Below are 21085 nucleotides of genomic sequence, written 5' to 3'. Positions count from 1 at the left end.
CACATAATATCAAACAGCAGATAAGAAGTATTTCTGCTATGCTCGTGAGTATATCTGTGATTTTAAATGTGAGTCGATTGAACTATTGCATATTTTCTTTCGAAATGTATGAATAATTTTTGTACTTTAATTATATTTGGTTTAGTTCCCTATTGATTGAAACGCATATTTTTATTAGAGAAGGATATACACATTTAAATTTCGCCCTCTTCACTTTTTTCTTTGGCAAATTCATCAACATACTATTGATTATTTATATATTGATCATTTATAAAAGAAATTTTTCATTTTTTTTTTTTTTTTTTTTTTTTTTTTTTTTTTTTTTTTTTATCATTGACAACGTTTCGAACGTTCTACGTCTCCTTCGCGTTACAATGCTATTTAACAAAATTCATCAAAATTGTTGTTTTCAGAGTAAATTATTAACGCACTCACTTGTTTACTAACTATATATTTCTATATACTAAAAGTTCGACATAAGTTCGGCCGATATCATGTCTATATTCTTATGAGTTTTTATTGCTTAAGATGTACTGTTTGCATGATTATTCTTATCCTTTTGTCTATTATAAGCGATTAAGAGATTAGATGAGTAAAGGTATAAAAGTAGAAAACGTGAAAGTTTATATTACCGATAACACAGCTAATATTTTAAAGAGTAACTTAGAAAATAAATGAGAAAATAAATACAGTTTTTATATATATATATATATATATATATATATATATATATATATATATATTTGTTTATGAACTATTAAGATTCACGAAAATCTAATGATATTCATATTAACTAGTATTTAATCTATGTAAGATCATCTACAGTGTGCATCGATAAAATTTTCTATCATTAGTTTAAAACTGTTTTATACTTTTAACTGATATTGCGTTAATAGTTAAATTGCAAAATGCAAAGTATAAAATAAAAACAACCGAAGTTCGCGAAACAAATTGTGTACGGTTACATTAAAATTGTTCAACGCATCTCTAAGCGCTAAGAGAGACGAGTTCGTAATTCGTTGTCAAGAGTTTAAATTTACAAATTTCTATGACATGTTATAATTGAATGCCATCTTTTGTATATTTGATCCTCGTGTGCAACAATTCAGTAGATCCTCTTTTTAATAACTTTTTGTGCCAGGAGGGAATTGATTAAGTATCAATATTCACCTCTATTCGAAATCCGTTACACTCCATTCCGTCTCTTTCATTTTAATTTCCCGAGATCTTTACATTTACCTTTATCATAGTTCAATGCAGTTGGCAATAATGATGATGATCAAACGCCTTATTCGAGGCGTGCCTTGTAGCTAGTTTTCCAGATTTCTGCAAGCGTAACCGCGCTATGGAACCTATGGAAGATGCAGAGTGGAATTGTGATCCTCTGCACAATAGCCCATGACAAATATCCATAAAAGTCAATTTGCACGGGATTCGCTGCGACTTTTTGAGCTTCGAATGTATAAATGACCCACATGGTGACATTGCAGATCAATAAGAATGTCACGATTTGACGTCCTGGCTTGCTGCGATCGTGCTCAGGAAGATGAACGCGCCTGCGTGATACGTCAGCAATAAAAAGCATTTGCAGTACAACCTGAAATACGGCGAGTAAGCCGGTAACCATGACGAGAAGATTAGGCTCGTGAGTGAAGGCTGCCAATGAACCAGCTATGACGCTGAAAACAGCATAGATGAATAGACCGAAGGCAGAAACACGGAGAAGAATATCATTCAGGTCGCTTTGCTCCTCAGCCTTAAACTTGAGACTTTGGACACGTATGAAGCCGATGATTATTGCGACGATCGAGAGGGCCATAAGAGCGCAGTGAGAGACGTCTGCCAAGTAAATAGCAAGTAACCCGAGATCTGGATGATGGATGAGCACAAAGAAGAGAATTAAGCAGATGAGAGATCCAACAAGAAGGAGAAGTCCGAAGAAGAGTCCTTTACTGGCTCCCACGCAGTCCACACGTCCATGACCTGTTTATTATTAAACATCATTTGTTTGAATAAGGTATTTATTTATACATATTCGGATACTTGCATTCTACATGTATATATCCCCGTATTTATAAATTTCAGAACTGTCTAAAAATGCTATAGTAAATAATCATAATAAAATATGTGCTCTAACTGATTATCTTTTGGTTTAGTGTTAAATAAATAAGTATTTTTCTTAATAAATAAATAGGTGTTTTTTTTTTTTTATAAATATTGGTACGTTTACGAGGAGGTGATTAAAATTATTTCATGTTTTCGCTATATTTAAATTTGAATATCAAGTCTTATGTATGCATATCAATATATTTATATATATTTATCAATACATACATAGGCATATCTGTATATACATTCATAAGATCGTAATATTTATCAATAATATTAAAATTTTCAGTTGTTACAATTATGCAATTAACTTTTATAATGTATATTTTCTTCTTTTTGATGATGATTTTCTTATTTAAAAAAAAAAAAATGAAGTATTTGTTATAAAATGTTACGTAGTGAACAAAAATTGTTCATTACTATTATGCTATTGTGTATATTCGTTTTTGTACTTGTATCTTTTATAATAATATTATTATATAAAAGACTTACCGATATCATAGCATTATAAAAGTTATCTAATTTTTACATTAAGCTCCTGCATTTTTTTTTTATTTTTTTTTAACTTAATAAATTATAAAACTTACTTTATATTCAATTTAATACTGACTTGTATTTTGTATATATTTTTATCGATATTATTATAGACTTTTCAGTGCAAAAATGATTGTTTACCCACGTAATAGTAGTTCTGATATTAATCTCTATGAGATGCTACCTGTAGAATGTCAGTCCGAATTGCCAAATAAAAGCTTTCAGAAGTTATCCAGCTTTTAGGATAATTGGTATTCGAGAATTTTCAAGCTGCTCAATTTAATGTATTCAGCCGTACCTTTGACTACTTTGGCTTCTACTTTGACTTCTTCCTGCTTATCGACTTTTCCTGATTCGTCATTTTCAGCCGACTCATCTAAAAGCAATGAGTAAGACAAGGAAAAAAGGTTCAAGAATAATGAAAGAAGTGTTTTAATGAAAATGGTGATATCGATATGCGTGAATTGGCCCCGGAAGGGCAGTGTGCTTATGAATGATATGTGTGTAATAATAAGGCTGTTAAGCGAAGGATAAAATACAGTTACAATGTAACCATATTAATAATTTTAAAATGAAGCTGGCATTGAGATTTAAAATTTAACATTATGACTGTACATTCAGCAAGCTTAAAAAATCCCAGAATACCAATTCCCGTTTATATTACATATCGTTCTTAAGAAACAATACGTGCTTCTTGCTAAGTAGGCTTGTGATAAAAATTATATATAACTTGTAATAAATATACATTTTTTGTCTATTGAATTTATTCGACTTTTTTTAAAAATAAATTAATTAATGATGTTTTATGTTAACGAAATTTTAATAAACATGATAATTTTTATTGCTTAAAAATATTATAAATCCATATAACAACAAGTTTTAAGCAAATTCTTTAGTTATTACAAAGATATTTTACCAAATTTGATTACATCTATTATCGCAATATTGAAAATTAGTAAAATTTTTTATATATTTGTAGAATAGTAAAATATTATGACTCCATTGATGTGTAAAATATTAAAAATATTCATGGATATTTCATTTATAAATATAATATTTTTAAACAAATTTTGTTTTTAAAGTATGATAAAGACTTATTACAATTTTCCAACAATCAGTGCGGATGTTTTTTTTTTTTTTTTTTTTTTTTTTTTTTTTTTTTTTTTTGTCAATAAATTAATAAAAAAAATGCATATTTTTTATAAGTAAATGTTCTATAACTATTTTTAGAATAATCGATTAGGTCCGCTACTTAACATATTCAAATGGAATTACTAAATTTTCTTTGACGTGTTTAATAAAATTGATAAACTACTTCAATTTTTATTTCATAGCATTTTGTGATATTATAGACGTTTAAATAAAATGTCTTAAAAGTATTTCAAGAATATTTATAGAGTATGATTCTTGGTAGTATGAGCCTTAGTAGCTATGTGCAATTATTCGTATTACTTAAATTTTCGTGTATTTGACAAGAGTAAATTTATCAAATTAAACTGTATCACAGTAGTAATTATATCACTTACAAAAATCTATATATAAATAATTAGGGTGCATTGTCGTGTGTGTCCGTGTGCCCGTGCGTGGAAGTATATTTATACGCACGCGTATAGTAATTTTAATTAAAATATTATTTTCTAATTACAAGTCCTGAAGCTTTCAAGTTATAAAAATAATATTAATAATTCGATTGAATTTTTTGAAATTTTAATAAAACACAATGAGATAATAATAGTAATCACGTATAAGACTAAAAAAAATTACTTTTGAAGAAAGTCCATCAATTATACGATCATGTTTCATCCGAAATATCTATTAATTACTTGGAAGTTATTTTGTTCTCTATCTATTTTTACGAAGTATCGGTTGCTGCTTACAATATTAGTTATAAACAGCATGAATTATCTGCGATCAATTATAAAATCTAAATTTTATAAAGTTTGATGAAAGGAGAAAGCCGACATATAAATATAATACGCCGTATTTACAAAAGATATATAAAAAGAGTTCGAGTCAGCATCTGTGAAATTAATTCGATCACTGTGTGCGAGTTTCGTACTAATACCTACAAGTGCCGTTTCTTTCACCCAACGTGCTGCTAAATGTTATATATATATATATATATATATATATATATATATATATATATATTTTGTATTATTATTACACTAGTAATAACAAGCATTGGATATTAATGATGAAAAATTAACGTACCTGCATGAGCAAGAGCAACGGCGCGCCGTGACAACATAGCTTCGAGTCTGCGTTCGAGATCAGCTTCAGCTTGATGTGGCCAGCGAGGATGGCGACCGATATGCTTCCACATAACGTAAATGACCGCAGCTCCTATTAAACTGTACTCGATAATAAATGGAAATAGGTATGGTGCGGCGTCCTTGACAATCGTGCCCATAATGTTGACGCGACCACAGGAGTTGGTGGCCAATAATCCGGCTTCGTTTGCAGTTAGTGCCTCGGCATAGACGTTGAAGCTCGGATTCCAAAGAGGACTGCCGATGCTGCTGCCGATTGCAGCACTAGTAAGGTTTGCCGTTGCATTTGTCACATCGAAAATTCGTGGTATATTATTTTTACTATCCGACTGAAGATCAAAGTCGCTGAAAATTTCGTCGGAAGCGTAGGTCGCTGTTGGGAAGCCAGTGGATGATGATGTTAAGGTTGAGGTCGAAGCGATGCTCGAAGAAGTTAAGATGTCCTTTCTGGTCGGCATGAGAGTCGTCAAGAAAGTTGACAGAGTCGTTGCCGCAGTGGAGGAGCTGGTCGATGATAAAGTGGACGTAGACGTAGTTGCTGCGGTTGTCGTGGTAAATGGTGGCCAAGATGTTGACGATATCGGCCATTCGGTACTCGTCGACAGACTCGACGAAGTCGTCGTCGTCGTCGTGCCGGGAGTTATAGCACGAGCTACTGGTCGAACAGTGGAGCGAGCCATACGATTGAAAGTCGCTGCTGTCGTAGCTACTGTGCGAGCGAATTTATTGGAGTAAGGAGTTGGCGCGCCTGGGCCCAGACGTAGATTGGCCAAGTTGCGAGGACGTTCTCCGAGGATGGCACCGGCATTCCGTAACGAGTGCTCTTTTATACTCGCTGAGATGAGAACGATATAATTTATTGTCTCATGATATACAATAGACATATATCATTTAAATTTTAATTAATTATTTATTATTATAAAAAGTTAGTTGTCTTAAAGGAACAATTAATTCATCAATATACACACTTATATGCTCTTGTTTGTCACAGTTTATATTAACAATTATGAAAAAATATATATAAAAAAAAAAAAAAAAAAAAAAAAAAAAAAAAAAAAAAAAAAAAAAAAAAATATATATATTAATAGATGCAATATATATTTTTTCATAATTTCAACCTTTTTCATTCAATTTATTTATCCCGTGGGCTGATCTAGTTTTCATCGACATTTGACATTTATGCAAAGCGACAACAACATTTATCGACATTATTGCCTCATTGCTAATTGTGTAAATTTTTTAATTAAAAAGAAATTAGTTTGCATTTATTTTTAAATCCGATATGGTAATCGATTTTTCTTACTAAGTGTCTCATTAATGTCTAAATTGTTTCTAAAAATATAAAATGCTTATTTCTTCAATAATAAATGAACATATATGTACTCTACAAGGAAAATTTTATTGTTGTTAAATCAGTTTGTGCGATTGCATGCTGCATACGTTCAAAATATAAAATTAATTTTTCACTCAGCAACTAACATTATTGAAGCCCATAAGTACGTTCAAGCCCCGGATTTAAAATTCATTCCGATTGCTTAGGTATAAGGCAAAGAGATTGATAAGAAATCGATGAATGTGAACATTTTAAGCCATTGGACATACAAATATATCCGTTTACCTAGAATTCCAGCCTCGGCGCGTCCCAGATTACGGTGATACTGAGCGATTTCTTTAATACTCTCGAGCACCAAAGTTCGAATCCATACGCACAGATTCGTGGCTACGACGTGCATTAGACCGAATCTCGCGACAACTTTGAAACGATGAATGTTCAGCTGAAAATTAGGGTTTATATTATATTCTATTAGAGGAATTATATAAATTTTTAAAATAATCACTAATCAATAATCAATAATTAAATGAATAATATTTTAAACTCAAATCTATCGATCGTAAGTATGAATCATAAATATTGATGATAATGAATAAATAATTTTAATAAATTTTTGTATATTTTAGCAAGTTTCTCCAACAAGTTGAGATTTCCTAAGTATACAACATTTATGCACTATTTCTATACATTACTGCATCATTGTGCATTATTTTAAAAATAATGAAAAATAATTACTATTGACATATCAAGTAGTTATTCCCGTTATAACTTTCATACATTCGAGTTTAACTAAAGATTTATGACAACTATAACAATATAATTTGTAATAGTGTATTTAATAATCAAAGCTCGAAAAAAGTTTCAAGAAAATATAAGGAAAAACAGCGTTGAAAGCACTTGGCGACCAAGTGCACTTACCCTAGAATTCATGAAGATAAAGTACATTTGCATGAAAGTAAAGATCATCTGAAGAACGGGGTTAACGCCTTGTAGAATCTGATAGCAAGGTGATGTTGGTGGCACTTCGAAGAAAACTCCAAACTCCAATCCATTGTAAACCATCGTTCCGAGGCCGAAAGCTTCAATAAAATAAGGTATTAATATGCTTTTTATGAATTATCGACGAAAATTACAATACGGAATATTTCGATTATTTTCGAAAATTTTGAATGAGTTTTTCGGTTTAATGAATTATTTATATAAATACAATGGGATGTATTATGGTATAATATTGAAAGATAAATGTTTCATTGTATTTAACCTCAGACTACTGATAAATATTATATTCACAATATTGTTATGTTTGTGAGTAGTTGTTTGTTTTCTTTTTTTGTTTTGTTACATTTTCTAAGTAGTTAATTGAGACAAAATAGTAGATCTTTTAAAATTCATACACCAGTTTTTTTTTCTTTTTTTTTTTTATTGGTACACGATGAAAAGCTTAATTTGAAGTTCCCAATTAAATTATTACAAATGAGTTTTAAGAATTAATTAGAATAGAACTTGGTAAAAATATAATTGAATTAATTCTAATTCATAGTCGACTTAAAAGTAATGAATCAGTATAACTGTGCCTCTCTTTAATTTAAAAATTAATCAATAACGTAATCAGATTAATGAAAGATCGTAAAAAAATCGATTTCAGCAACGGTATAAATAGAATATGCGTGCGTGCGTGCGTGCGTGCGTGCGTGCGTGCGTGCGTGCCGGTGTATGTGTGTGTGTGTGTGTGTGTCCGCGCGCGCGTGCGTAAATGGAGGCAAGAATAGCGAAAGAAAATCAAAATAAAAATAAACAAATGAAAAGAATTATTACAGATTTTTTTATATTAAATAAACGAATTCAACATTACAATTTTTCCTTAGAAATAGTTTAATATAATAATGCAGACGTACAAATGAAATTCTAAAGAAAAACTATAATACTTGGGAGAGAAATGCAAATGATTTTTACTTTGCTAATGAATTACAAACATTACATGTCAAAAACTTGGCCATTATATATTTACAAATTAGTTATTAAGAATAATAACAATATTCGAGGCATTATCTTATACGATACTTATAGAATAAAAATAATTAAAAAGGAAGGTAATTAATTGAATAAAAAAATTACAAAAAGAGAGTTAAAGTACAGTTATGAAATAGTTTTTTCAAATTTCATTTAGTATTCGAATTTTATAAGAATAAATCAAGTAGAATAAATATACAGCTAAATGATAGTTGAAAGCTATTTAAGATTTCGGTAAGACAAGAATTATATAAATTATATTTAGATGAATGAAGATCTAAACGGATAGATAAATTAATTTCATTTAATTAGATTTGAAAAATTGAATCATGGACGAAACCCGAATTCTCGCGTACTTGTTAATAGTGTAGTGCCTCGTGCCGAAAAGATAATAATATTTTGTATTTTAAAACTAGTGTAAATAATAATAATAATAGAGGAAAATAACGAGCGAAATATTTTAAGGTTGTCATAATGTTTTGAGTGTTTAAAGGCTTAAATCAACGTACGATAATAAAAATTTGTATCGTTAAAAATTCGAATGATCCATTAAACTGTCAGGTATATCACAATCATACACAAATATTGGTAACTCGAAATTGTCCTTTAGACTCGCTATTTTTCTCGTACAAACATCACAATTTTAAATCATTCATATGATTACAGCCACATTGACATAAATTTGCACATACCAATGGCGCCGATCCGCAGGAAGAAGCTGCCATGGCTTGAGTCGTTCTGGGAGGTCTTCCGTTTTCGTAATGAACGTGTGGTGACCCCAGCCTCAACATCCGCAGCATCCTGAAATAAACGTTCCTGCTTAAGCACATTCAGTACGTAAATTTTATCTATTTTACATCATGAGTGGAGTCACTTATTCGATAAGCTGAAAAATTGTTGGCAATCCTCCCGCAGACGGTGAATACGTTGAACAATAAGAATAGGGAAATAAAGAAAAGTATTTAAATTAAATTTTACTTATTATTATTATTATTTATTTATTAATTAATTTATTATTATTATTATTATTATTATTGTTATTATTGTTATTGTTGTTGTTGTTGTTGTTATTGTTGTTGTTGTTATTATTATTATTATTATTGTTATTATTATTATTATTATCATTGTTATTGATAATTTTTTCATGCGATTGGTTAATTCATGATTGTGAGGCAAGGCACCGAATTCTAGAGCATAATAATGATCGTAGGTTACAATAGCTATGGAACATTTCTAATATAATAAAGAAAGTTACACGGAATTGGGAAACAAAATTTATGTTAGATAATTTTGGAAAGGAATTCAAATTTTAAATAATAAACAAAATTTACGTATTAGTAATACCTGGAATAGCATTTATTACTTATATAAATGCAAAACAGCATATTCATTATTTTCTTTTCTTTTCTTTTTTTTTTTTTTTTTTTAATTGTAACTTTTGCTCGATTTTCATTCAAGAGATATTATAGTTCGAGGAATTTTAGAAACAGGAAATCAATGCTCATAATAACAATTCGAACAGTCGAATTCACAATTACTGGTATGTGAGCTGCTATTAAGTACCATTTATATATTACATGAAACTGTAATTATAGCCACTGCTACTATAATAATGTTCAAACTCTTGTAATTTTTATGCAAAATTTTAATTCTATCGGCAAGACTTTATAGTAAGGAAATTTTTAACTACATTGTTCTAATTTAATACTTTATATTATATTTATAAATATTTTAAATTTTAAACCATCGGCTATTTTTAAGACAATACAACATATAATTTGATTATTGAACATTATAGACAAAATAAATTAGGCTCTGTTGAATCACCGCGGAATTAATGCCTTTGTAAAGCTAATGGAAATTTACGGTTGAATATCTTTGGCTGTATTTCTTAAATGTTGAAAAAAGAAACTCGTAAGATTTGAAAGTCAAGAATATAGTGAGCAGAAGGGAAAGCTTAAGGATTCTATTTTGGGAAATTTTGTTTCCTCTCCAAAATTTCGCACAACTTCCCCCATAAGCTATATTGCGTCATTGCCCATGCTCGTCTTTATTTACAATTCCGTTATTCTAGCTTCTTCTTCGAGGAAAGCGTCATTTGATTATTTTTAAATGTTGTTGAACCGTTAACGAGTTGGTTACGAGAATACGATTTATCGTATTTGTATTTGCTTGGAGAATGAAGAAGCAAATGACAAGAGTAAGTATTTTTATTTGAAATTCAAATATTTAAATTATTCATAATGACATCGTTGTTTAATAATACCATCGCATGAAGAAACATTGAAACGAGCCAGAAGCCGTCAATTTAACGTAATGCTTGGAGCTTCATATCTTTCTTAAATATGGAATTTAAAATTAACAATCAATTAGTTATTAATTAGCCGATTAATAATACTAATAATACGATCATATTAAAAACAAGCACAATAAGCTTCGTGAGAATTTCGATTTTGAATGAATAGGCAAACGGCCTTAAATAACCATACTATCTATCTCCCTTGATAAATAAAAATGCAAACATGAATTTGTAACAATACCTGAAAGTCCTTCTTACTCTTGGCTTCCTTATCTTTCTTCTCTTTCTTGTCCTTCTTTTTGTTCTTGTCCTTGGGTTCCTTTGGAGGTTTGGGTGGCTTTGGCGGCGGAGGCGTGTCGGCACCGCGGGAGCAACACGCGCTCTCCTGCAGCAGGAAGCAGAACACGTAGAGCAGGAAGAGGATGCTCACGCCGTACAGGTAGGTGAAGAAGCCTTCGTAGTAATAAAGGGGCAGCTTGTGTGTCACCACCTCGCTTATAACGTAAGCAATGCATACGACTACCAAGAGCTTTGCGTAGATGAAGCTCATTATTATGAACAAGGACGTTCTGCGAATGTAAACGGTTTTAGGGTTTTATCAGTTTAGGCTCTTTTCGAGATTATCGGGGATGGTTATTGAGACTGCGTTAGAAGCTCGTCTCTATTCATTATCTTTGTTTCTTAATGCGCTAGAGTATTTGTTTACATTTTTGCTAAATCACGGCTTCTACTTTTACGCACAATAATAAACAAACAAATTTACATGTATAATAAAGTGCAAAGTAAAGTTAATTTTTGTATTAAAAACATTTTTCCTCGAGGTATAATGTGTACGTATTTTGAATTATAGAGTTGGCATTATTTACATTCATACCGTCGGCTTAAATTATAAAACACCGTATAAAATGAGATATAGTGATAGATTGTGGTTCAGGGTTTATTTAAAATTCTATGCCATTTAGATTGATGTTTGGCGTATCTTTTAATACTAATAAATGCAAACATGTAATAATATAATGTTTATGCACAATTACAAGATGATATAAATTTAAAAACGCGAATGTGAGACAATGTTTTCTTTTATGTTGGATATAAATTCATAAAATGTATAAAACCGGTGCAAAGTTGAGATTTAAATGGATTTGAAGATCGGAAAAGTAATTCCGTGTATTCGGCAACAAATGAAACAATATTTCATAGTTAAAATACATTAACTGGAATTATTTGTGAATTAAACAAATTTCTGGCACAATTATTCTAATACATTGTAAATTTATTACAACTTATTTGTAATCGGATAAATGCTTAGTTGTTCAAGAAAACTATAAATAAACATAGAAAACGAGTATATTAGTGACAATCAAAATCAATATGCTATGGGTTTTTAAGTAAGCAAAAAACTATTTTAAAATTTTGATTGAATGTTAATTTCTAGTATTCATATTTATATTTATAGTATTTACATTCCATCTCGAAATGTAGAAAGAGCATGGGATCATAAATTAATTTCTATATTGATATTGTATAATGATCTACCGTTGATAATTATTTCATGCTTTTTATTATTTACGTTAACATAAAAATAAAAGCTCTTCGCATTACTTCATTGTTTAAATCAATAAATTTTTATTTTTTTTATTTTTTGTTTAACTAAAGGACATTAAGGAACAAAGGATTCAACAGAGATTTTCGTAAAAAACTTCCAAACTAGACTGAATATTTATTACACGAACATAAGTTTATCCTAGGAACAGTTAGTGGTAATAGTAAAGCGAATTTCATTTGCACAGTGAAGTAAGTCACGGCAGAGTCCGGTAGACTCTCAGGACGTCTTAAATTTCTGCTATTAAACCTAATTGTAATTATCTGCTTGCCTTTCGGTAAAACAATTTGGGCAAAACAATCACCCCCAAATAAGTTCTTTGCTTAGAATGCACAATCGTCGGCTGGACGTTCAGTCTTGATGAAATCGTAATTAAGTCCCATCACTCATACCAAGGAATGCCCTTACCGTGTTCTCCTTGTTTCAGCCGCTCGCTTCCTCGGCACCGTCGGCCCTCGCTCCTCCTTCCCGACGAACGGCACGATCTCCACTTCCAGTTCCCGACTCGTCGCCATTGGAATTCCCCGTCTGGGCTTATCGCGCGACTAAGACGAGGCGCATCCCCTGCCGGATTTCCGGCCTCACCGACGATGCGCGCACGAGCTCACAAACTGCGCTCGCAGCCTCGGCTGGCGCTTCACTTCCCGCCATACATCGGCTACGCGAGTTATTTCCGTGCTGCGTGCACTTGTGTACATTTGCAACGCCGTCTCGTGCAATAATGCGCGGCTCTCGCAGCTTTGCTCGCCCTTTAGCGCCGCGGACGAACTGCCGGCCAAGTGCTCAGCCAAGTCGTCCGTATATAAAATATTAATGCATCTCGTTGGCCATTGATAGGCCATTTAATCCGGTATGCAAGGTCGTTCACGGGCCAAATTCTCGTTTTCTCTTCGAATTTCACTCCCCTTTTCACTCAATATTTTCAAACTTCAAGCTCATTCGAGTAGTTATTTGTGGACGCGCCAATTTGGATTTTGATTATCGCAGAGCAATGTTTATCTAATGAGCTGACCAGCCAGCCGCATGTCTTCTATCATCGAGACATTAATAAGATTTTTTTTTAGATGGGCACTCTTATAATAGCAGTAACCGTTAAATTAAATATAGACTTAAGCGGACCTTGTGCTAAAAGAAAGCTCGTGTTGTCATTTTCGACGTCTATACTATATTTATATATGTAATTAGAAGTTTCGTGGTAGTAGTATGGATGGATGGATTTGCACTATTGCGAATTAGTTGGATTTGCAGATTTGAGAGTCACATTTTCTAAATATAAATTTTATTTCTCAATATTTAAAGCACTCGTTGATTGATCGGACGATAATACGCGACGCGCGACTTAACGAAATTTTATGAATAATCGATTTCTAAATCAAATTCTCATAAATATTTCTCTTTAAAACTATCGAATTAGATAGTAAGTGATTGTTAGGAAGAGGGTTCGGGGTTGGGGGTTTGGGGGGGGGTTAAAATTACATGAAGCGCAATTATCGGAGGTTGCATCGAGGAATCAGTTCACTCGATTTCTTCGTCAAGGTCAAGAATTTCAGACGGTCCTCGTTGCAAACGATATTGGGGGGTTGGCCGTAGACATCCTGAAAGAAAACCGTCGCCGAGAGTCGAGGGGTGGAGTGTTCGCGTTTAGTAGACGTGAGTTGCCGCACCTCTGTCAACAAGAGCTTAAGCTGCTTTTGTTAAAACGCCACTTCCGACTCCGCCACGTTTTTATTGTGCTGCGTCACAGGCTTTCGCGCTCCGTCCAGACTCCATCCTCTGCCTCTTTAAATTCTATTCTTACGTGGTTGGTCTTTTCATATTTCAATATGCCCTAAGATATCGATCGACCCGTCATTGTAAATGAAGATGCATCACAGTTTTTAATAGTTGGCGAAATTATGATGTCAAAGCTGTTCGCGTAGAAAGCTCGCATCATCCGTATCTTTCAGAGATCCAAAATGAAACATGACTGGCTTACGTGAGAGACAAATGCTATTAACAACTCTTAAATATCTCATTTATTTAACAAATAAATATCCTTCTTTTATCTATATAAAATTTAATGGCGTGGTCATTAATTATTAATAAAAATTGAATGCTATAATTAAGTGCATCTCGTTATAATGAAAAGATATCGATGATTTGGCAAAGTAGTGCTATGATTGTAACTTGTCACGTTCCGTAAAATAGATAGTAGAATTATTATTATCATCACTATAAACGTTATAATAATTATTATAATCTATATCATTATGTCATAATTATTGTGCGGTTTTATTTATATTTTTATACCTTTGTGTAATTTATGCTCGATAATTAAGTTTTCTTATTACTTCTATCTTCTATCTTCTTCTTCTTATCTTAATACTTTCAAATCAAATAATTAAGTTAAATTGTTAAAGTGCTAAAAAAAAGTAATATAAAAGTCTTAATTAAGTGTTTTATCTTATTTGATTGTGTACATGAGATGCTTCGCACGTACGGCTTCACTTTCAATCACTTGTAGCGATTCGTTATTTTTAATATTTAAATGTTATTCCGATGATATAAACGTGAGTTATTTCAGTTAAATTAAATTTTCTTCACTTTATATATGAAAACGCATTATTTTTTATTCTACTTATTTATTTATTAATTAATTTTTTAATCGTTAATATTATACGTGCTAATTATAAAATTATAATCTCTGTTAATTTACAAATGAAATAAATGAATTTCTTTCTCGTATAGATTTTGTTACTTCATTTGTTTTAATATCTTAATCATTCAAGAATTTACTTTATTCGAAAAAGTAATTGAAACGAAGATGCGAATTTAATAAGATTGTATCTCGATTGCAAAGCCGCTGCCAGTCCAGCCGTAATAAATTAATGTAGAAAGGATGGTTCTCGACCTAATCTTGAAATGTTTAACTTTTAATCTTCGATAATCCGTTGGCAGAACTTTGTCCCTTTCTCTCGGAAAGCAAGAAGAGTAAAACGACTAGACGCACAAATGCCCGTGGAATCGGTAAAAGGGTTAAGCCGCGCTTAGTGTCGATTAATTAGCGCATCCGCGATTTCTACATGAACTTTCAAATCATAATACCAGCCACTACGATCGCGTCACGCTTTTTCCAGCTCTCGCGACAATCTATAAAAGGAGCGGAGACGTCAGTCAGCGTTTTTTCTCTTTAAACACAGTCATTTTTCTCGCGAGTGGTAATGCGCCGCAGACTCCCTGACTCGAGCGGTTGTCGCTCGATATCTCGAAGTACCTACTTTCCGTCTCTTCTCTCCTACTTCTCTCATAGCTTGGGATAGTGAACTTTCTATCCCTTTCCTTCGATATCGTTCGCGACATACTTGTTGTTTTCTAATTTTTCTTTTTGCGATGGCGTCAGACAATCGTTACACATTTTCTTTCAAAGTTTATAAATATTTTTCTTAATTAACTAATGAGATAAGGTGCTTTCTATTGCGGATGCAACGACGATTACTAATATCGATTGTTTTTATTTTCGGTTTGTTTATTTTCAATTTAACTTTACAATCGTTCCTTACGGAGTATCGAGGTATAAAATAAAATCAAGGATGATGCACGCTAAAATATTTTCATCGTCAGTAGCAAAAAGAAAAAAGAAAAAAAAGATCAAATTTCTGAAAATTACTACTTGTATCTAGATTACTTCTAATAATATATAATGTACTTCTATTCGTGACTCATTATTATAAAATTATTAATTATTTTATTATTATATAATTATTCATACATTTATTTATATTAAAAGTATAATTTATCAATTTGTTGTTCACGAGTATTTAAAAGAATATAATTTTCTATTATGCTGGTTTTTTATTCTTCGTTCTTTATCTATGATAACGGCCAAATTAAGAAAATTTAAAATTACTTAGTGTACATATTAACGTGACTGTAAGTACAAATATTATTCATTACATTACAGTAAATGTTGTACATTATTGTTGAATATGGTTGGTTATTTTTATAATATTACTGCTTGACTTTTAAAAAGCTAATGCATTGCGTTATTCATATTACTTTGTATAAAATATAATCTTGCAACATATATTTACGTATATATTATTTAGAATATCATATTTAAATAAATAAATAAATAAATAAATAAATAAATAAATATATCTATACAGAAAATACAATTAGTATATTTTTAAAGACATAAAATTATAATTTTCTATAAAGTATAACCTTTCGTGGCAGTTAAGTATGCTTTCTATTGTTTTAATAGAAATAACAAATAATAATTATAAAAATTAATAATTTAATTAAAACATATAATTTAAAAATTGATTGAGCTAAAATATATAGTATTTATTTTTTATTTTTTATTATTTTAAAGAATTGATATTGCCGTTAATTGCATTTATTTGTAGACATTATGAATACGTATTTTATTTCATTTTTAGTAATATATACGTGTTGTTGTAATATATATTCTGAAAATATACTTTGATCAAAAATGTAAATTAATGACAGACATATATTTAATTCTTCATAAATGAAAAATTTAAAAAATAAATATTTTATAAATTCATATATTTTGTATAGAAATATTATAATATATAATGTATTTATACCTGTCTTTTATTCAATTATCGATAGTTAAATTATGTTTTTTAACTGTTTTTGGTACATAAATTTATTATATAAAATTTTCAGTTTATATTTTTTGTAAATATTAAATTGCTTTGCATTATCTTTTTCATATGTTTTTGTACGTATATAATATATTCGCCTATTATACATTTACAATACGTATCATTTCAAGCTCATACATAACATTTTATGTACAAAATATTTACAAAATTCGTGTCATTTAAACTCTTATTAATGCTTTTTAATATCTCTCGTACAAACATATTAGTCAAATCGAAGACCCATTCGGATTTTATTTTGACTTTATTATAATATGATTTTATTATGGTATTTCACATAATTTCGTATATTTCATTAAACAGTAATAACCGGATTTATGTGTTTTACAATACCGAAACACTAGCACTTTTCACTACAAAAGAAGTTTAATACATTCCACTTTTAAAAAATAAACACACGTAAGCTATGATTATTTGATTTAGGACAAGCATAGAAAATAAAAATGATACATGAACATTGATATTGATGCAGCGTCAAGCGTCCAATTCAAACTGGATATACATGGTGGATCAAGTCGTGCTCTCGTTCGCAACAGGAAAAATGATATAAACAAAGCTAGGAGTGACAAACAGAGAGAGAGAGAGAGAGAGAGAGAGAGAGAGAGTGCGCGAGCTTGTGCGTGTGTGAGAAATGTCGGAGGGGAGAGGTTGGCGGTGACAGGTGAAATTATCGTGTGGTTACAGTTTCTAGGAATGAGGCAGAGGCAGTCCTCGTGTAACAACACACTGCTTATTACATGTAGGCCCGCCTAGCTCGAGAGGATCCCACTACATGTAAGTATACACGTGCAGGCTTGTAATGTTACAGGATAAGATCAATAGTACAAACTAAATGTGCATTTACTAAAATAACGAGCATAGAGACAAAACGGCGGAGCGAAAGAGGACAAATATGTATAATGAGGGAAGTAGAAGATGAGAATGAAAAACAAAGAAAGATACAGAGTGAGAGAGAGAGAGAGAGAGAGAGAGAGAGACAGAGAGAGAGAGAGAGCATGAGAGCAATGAATTCAATGGATATTATTTGACATACTTTTTATTTATTTCAGTCTGAATTTTCACATTAAAAGTAGTTGTAATTAAAAGAATTTCGTAAAAAATTTTGGGAATATTTATGTATTCAGTTCGAATTTAGCTATAACTCTTTGTTTTAAATAAATGAAATTTTTTAGAAAATATATCAGTGATTTTTAAAATCCGAATGACTACGACCTGAATATGACTATAAAAATGTTCTTCAAACACAAGTTTCGTTTCAAAATTTTTTTAATACAAAAAGAGTGGGAAAATTAAGAACAACATAGTTAATTTAAAATTTTTGTTAATAAATATTGATTGTTAATAAAATAAATATTAGATAATTCTCGTTCAGATATGGGATTATGTTATTATTCTTTAATAAAGGGCAGAATATCGAAGAGGACGACATAATATTTTACAAATATTTTTAATTTTTAAATATGTTTACTGCATTTTTAAAAACATTGTTTTAAAAAAACAAAAATTCAATAAAGTGCATAGGTTGACAATTCTTTAAAAAAAAGTCATAAGAAGTTATACGCATACCCTTAATTAAGTTTGCCTTTACCCTAATTATGTTGTAATTGAATAGTGGCTAAAATTAATAAGTTTTACTGTTTATTAGATTGGCTAGTTTTCTTTTCTTCATTCAAATATTCTCAAAGACTTACTATGACTTTACTATGAATGTTTTTAATTTTATATATCTCTTATGCTTATTCATTATAATTTTATTTTTCATCGATACATTTTGCATCGATCATGTTGCAAATAAACGAATGATTTCTTGACATTTATGAGTGGTGAGGTCTTGGACATGGAATGTCCGAATCCTATTAATAAGTGTAATTTTTTAATATTTTGTTAATTTATCTATTATTAATGTACTTTGAAATCGTTTCTTGGGCAGATTCATTAATATTAAAACTAAAAATTTTACAACTATATTTAGAATTTATAAATTATAAATTTTTAATAAGAGCCAGATGAAGATTATTATTCATATATATGTTGAAGTTAAATAACATTATTATGCAAATGAATGTAACTTTTTTCATTGATCTTATTCTGGGAATATTTTGATCGCGATACCGGGACCGGAATCCTCTCCCGGTTTGCTCATGTCAATTGCATTTCTCGCTCACTGCGTTCACTTGTATGCCCTAGCCTTCGAGTCTTGTTCGTTGCATCTCCCTTTTTTAATGTTGCAGTTGCATAAAACAAAGTTCTGTTTCAGAATACAATGTCCGGGAGTTCGACATTGATTTAATCACCTTTTATTTCATGTTATGCTCATTAGCGCGGGAGTAGAGTGGCACCAGTCTCCTTGAGTTAATTATTTGATGCATTGACTCACGACAGCAATTAATATCGAATTAATTTGCAATCACATCGAAACGCCACTCTACAGTCACGATAAATTAATTCCAAAACATAATATTTCTATGCGAATTATAGTAAATATTTGTTTATTTTTATTCACTGTTCCGATGCCTTAAAATATCGCCAGTTTTATGCACTTAAATAAAATATAACTTCATTTTAATGAAGACTTAGGGAAGAAAAAGTTATTGTTTAATTTATAACGAAACCTTATATGAAAGTTTTTAATATAAAAGCAAAAATTCATTTAAAAAATATTATTTTTTATTGGAAATAGATATTATAATCTAAATAATGACAAGAAAATATGTAAAATAAAATAAAATAATAAAAAAATACGTAATTACTAATTACGTACAAGGACAAAATATTAAAATATATTAATACAGATATCTCTTTAGACTTGTAAACTAAAATGAATTATATAATTTTATAATTTTTTTGTCTATTATGAAAAATTAAATACTATTTATTAAAGAATATGATACATTTTATGTACTTATGAATTTACTAATAATTAATGTATATCAAAGCATACATATAAAAATCGTTAATATTATCAATAAATCTGAATAATGTTATAAATAATAATGGTTTGTTAAGATTAATTCATAAAGGGTAACAGTTTTTATAATAAAATTAATATTTTATTATTAAGAATATTTACCATGTATAGTATATATTATATATTGAAAATGTTTAACACATTCAATTATGGTCAACTATTAATTTGAAGTATTAATATATATGTAATAAATATAAAAAATTATAAAAATGTATTTTTTACATATATTTAAAATATATATAAAAATTTATGCACATTTTAAGAATAAATTTATAAATGAAACTATATGTGTTATGATAAATAACAGAAAATCAATAATATTAATCAAGCTTGACTTATAAAATTAATAGTAAATTATAAACATTAGTATGTTTGATTTAATTTAATAAATAACAATTGGATATGGTTGCTTGAATTACATTCAGAACAAAAAATTACCTAAACAATTGTATATTTAGAAATACTTTTTTGAAAAACGTTATATTTTCTTGTCATTATGTAGATTATAATATCTATTTCTAATAAAAAATAATATTTTTTTAAATGAATTTTTGCTTTTATATTAAAAACTTTCATATAAGGTTTCGTTATAAATTAATTTTTAAAGTAGTTTTGCTAAATTAAACAATAACTTTTAGTATTTTTATCTTTTCATTCTTTAAAATTAGTAAAAAAAAAAAAAAAAAAAAAAAAAAAAAAAAAAAAAAAAAAAAATAAAAAAAAAAGATCTGTGTTTTTGCATTGTAACATTTTTTAATTGCATATTTTCCATAAAATAAAGATTAACAATTAATGTTCAAATTACATTTATCTATTAGTGTCAGTTGAATTAAGTGGGTATTGCTTCGAACGTAGTAATGCATAATAATGAATACAATTACTCATTATGAAAATATTATATTTAATAATACCTGTTATGTACGATAAAAGTATCAGTGCCTGTTATAAGACACGCATCAGAATCGAATTTATTAGACTTCAGAGAATAAGTTATTCTATCTTCATTGAACGTAAAAATTTAGCAATAAATACCATAATAGTGATGAACGTATTTACAACTTTTTCCCTATCAATTTTAATACTGATCAATATGGATCAATCGTCATTAAATTAAAGTATAATATCAAAGATGCTTTTGCGTCATTTATGAATCCCAGGGATTAAGTCGGTGATACGTAAGATTTTCTGGAAGCAAGTCAAGGATGCATATGTATGTAATTGTAATTCGAGTATTGGATACGAGAGTTTTATATAGTGCGTTTAGAGGAGAAAAATAGATTCATGAG

The 21085-nt window shown here is 29.8% G+C and overlaps 1 protein-coding gene across 1 annotated transcript in view; it reads right to left on the bottom strand.

Annotated features, from left to right (window-relative positions):
- Positions 1–911: 911 nt before the first annotated feature.
- The window catches only part of OtopLa (proton channel otopetrin-like a), a 43573-nt gene continuing 23399 nt past the window's right edge, over positions 912–21085 (bottom strand). Inside the window, exons 4-10 of the mRNA XM_011495697.1 lie at positions 10800–11127; positions 8952–9060; positions 7168–7328; positions 6535–6691; positions 4858–5751; positions 2942–3019; positions 912–1983 (exon numbers count right to left, since the gene is read on the bottom strand). Of these exons, the coding sequence (XP_011493999.1) occupies positions 1289–1983; positions 2942–3019; positions 4858–5751; positions 6535–6691; positions 7168–7328; positions 8952–9060; positions 10800–11127 (2422 nt within the window). The 3' untranslated portion in view covers positions 912–1288. The remainder of the gene's footprint in view (positions 1984–2941; positions 3020–4857; positions 5752–6534; positions 6692–7167; positions 7329–8951; positions 9061–10799; positions 11128–21085) is intronic.

Source organism: Ceratosolen solmsi, unplaced genomic scaffold (genome assembly GCF_000503995.2).
Source record: "Ceratosolen solmsi marchali unplaced genomic scaffold, CerSol_1.0 scaffold11, whole genome shotgun sequence".
NCBI classification, from domain to species: Eukaryota; Metazoa; Arthropoda; class Insecta; order Hymenoptera; family Agaonidae; genus Ceratosolen; species Ceratosolen solmsi.
This window is presented reverse-complemented; position numbering and strand designations above follow the sequence as displayed.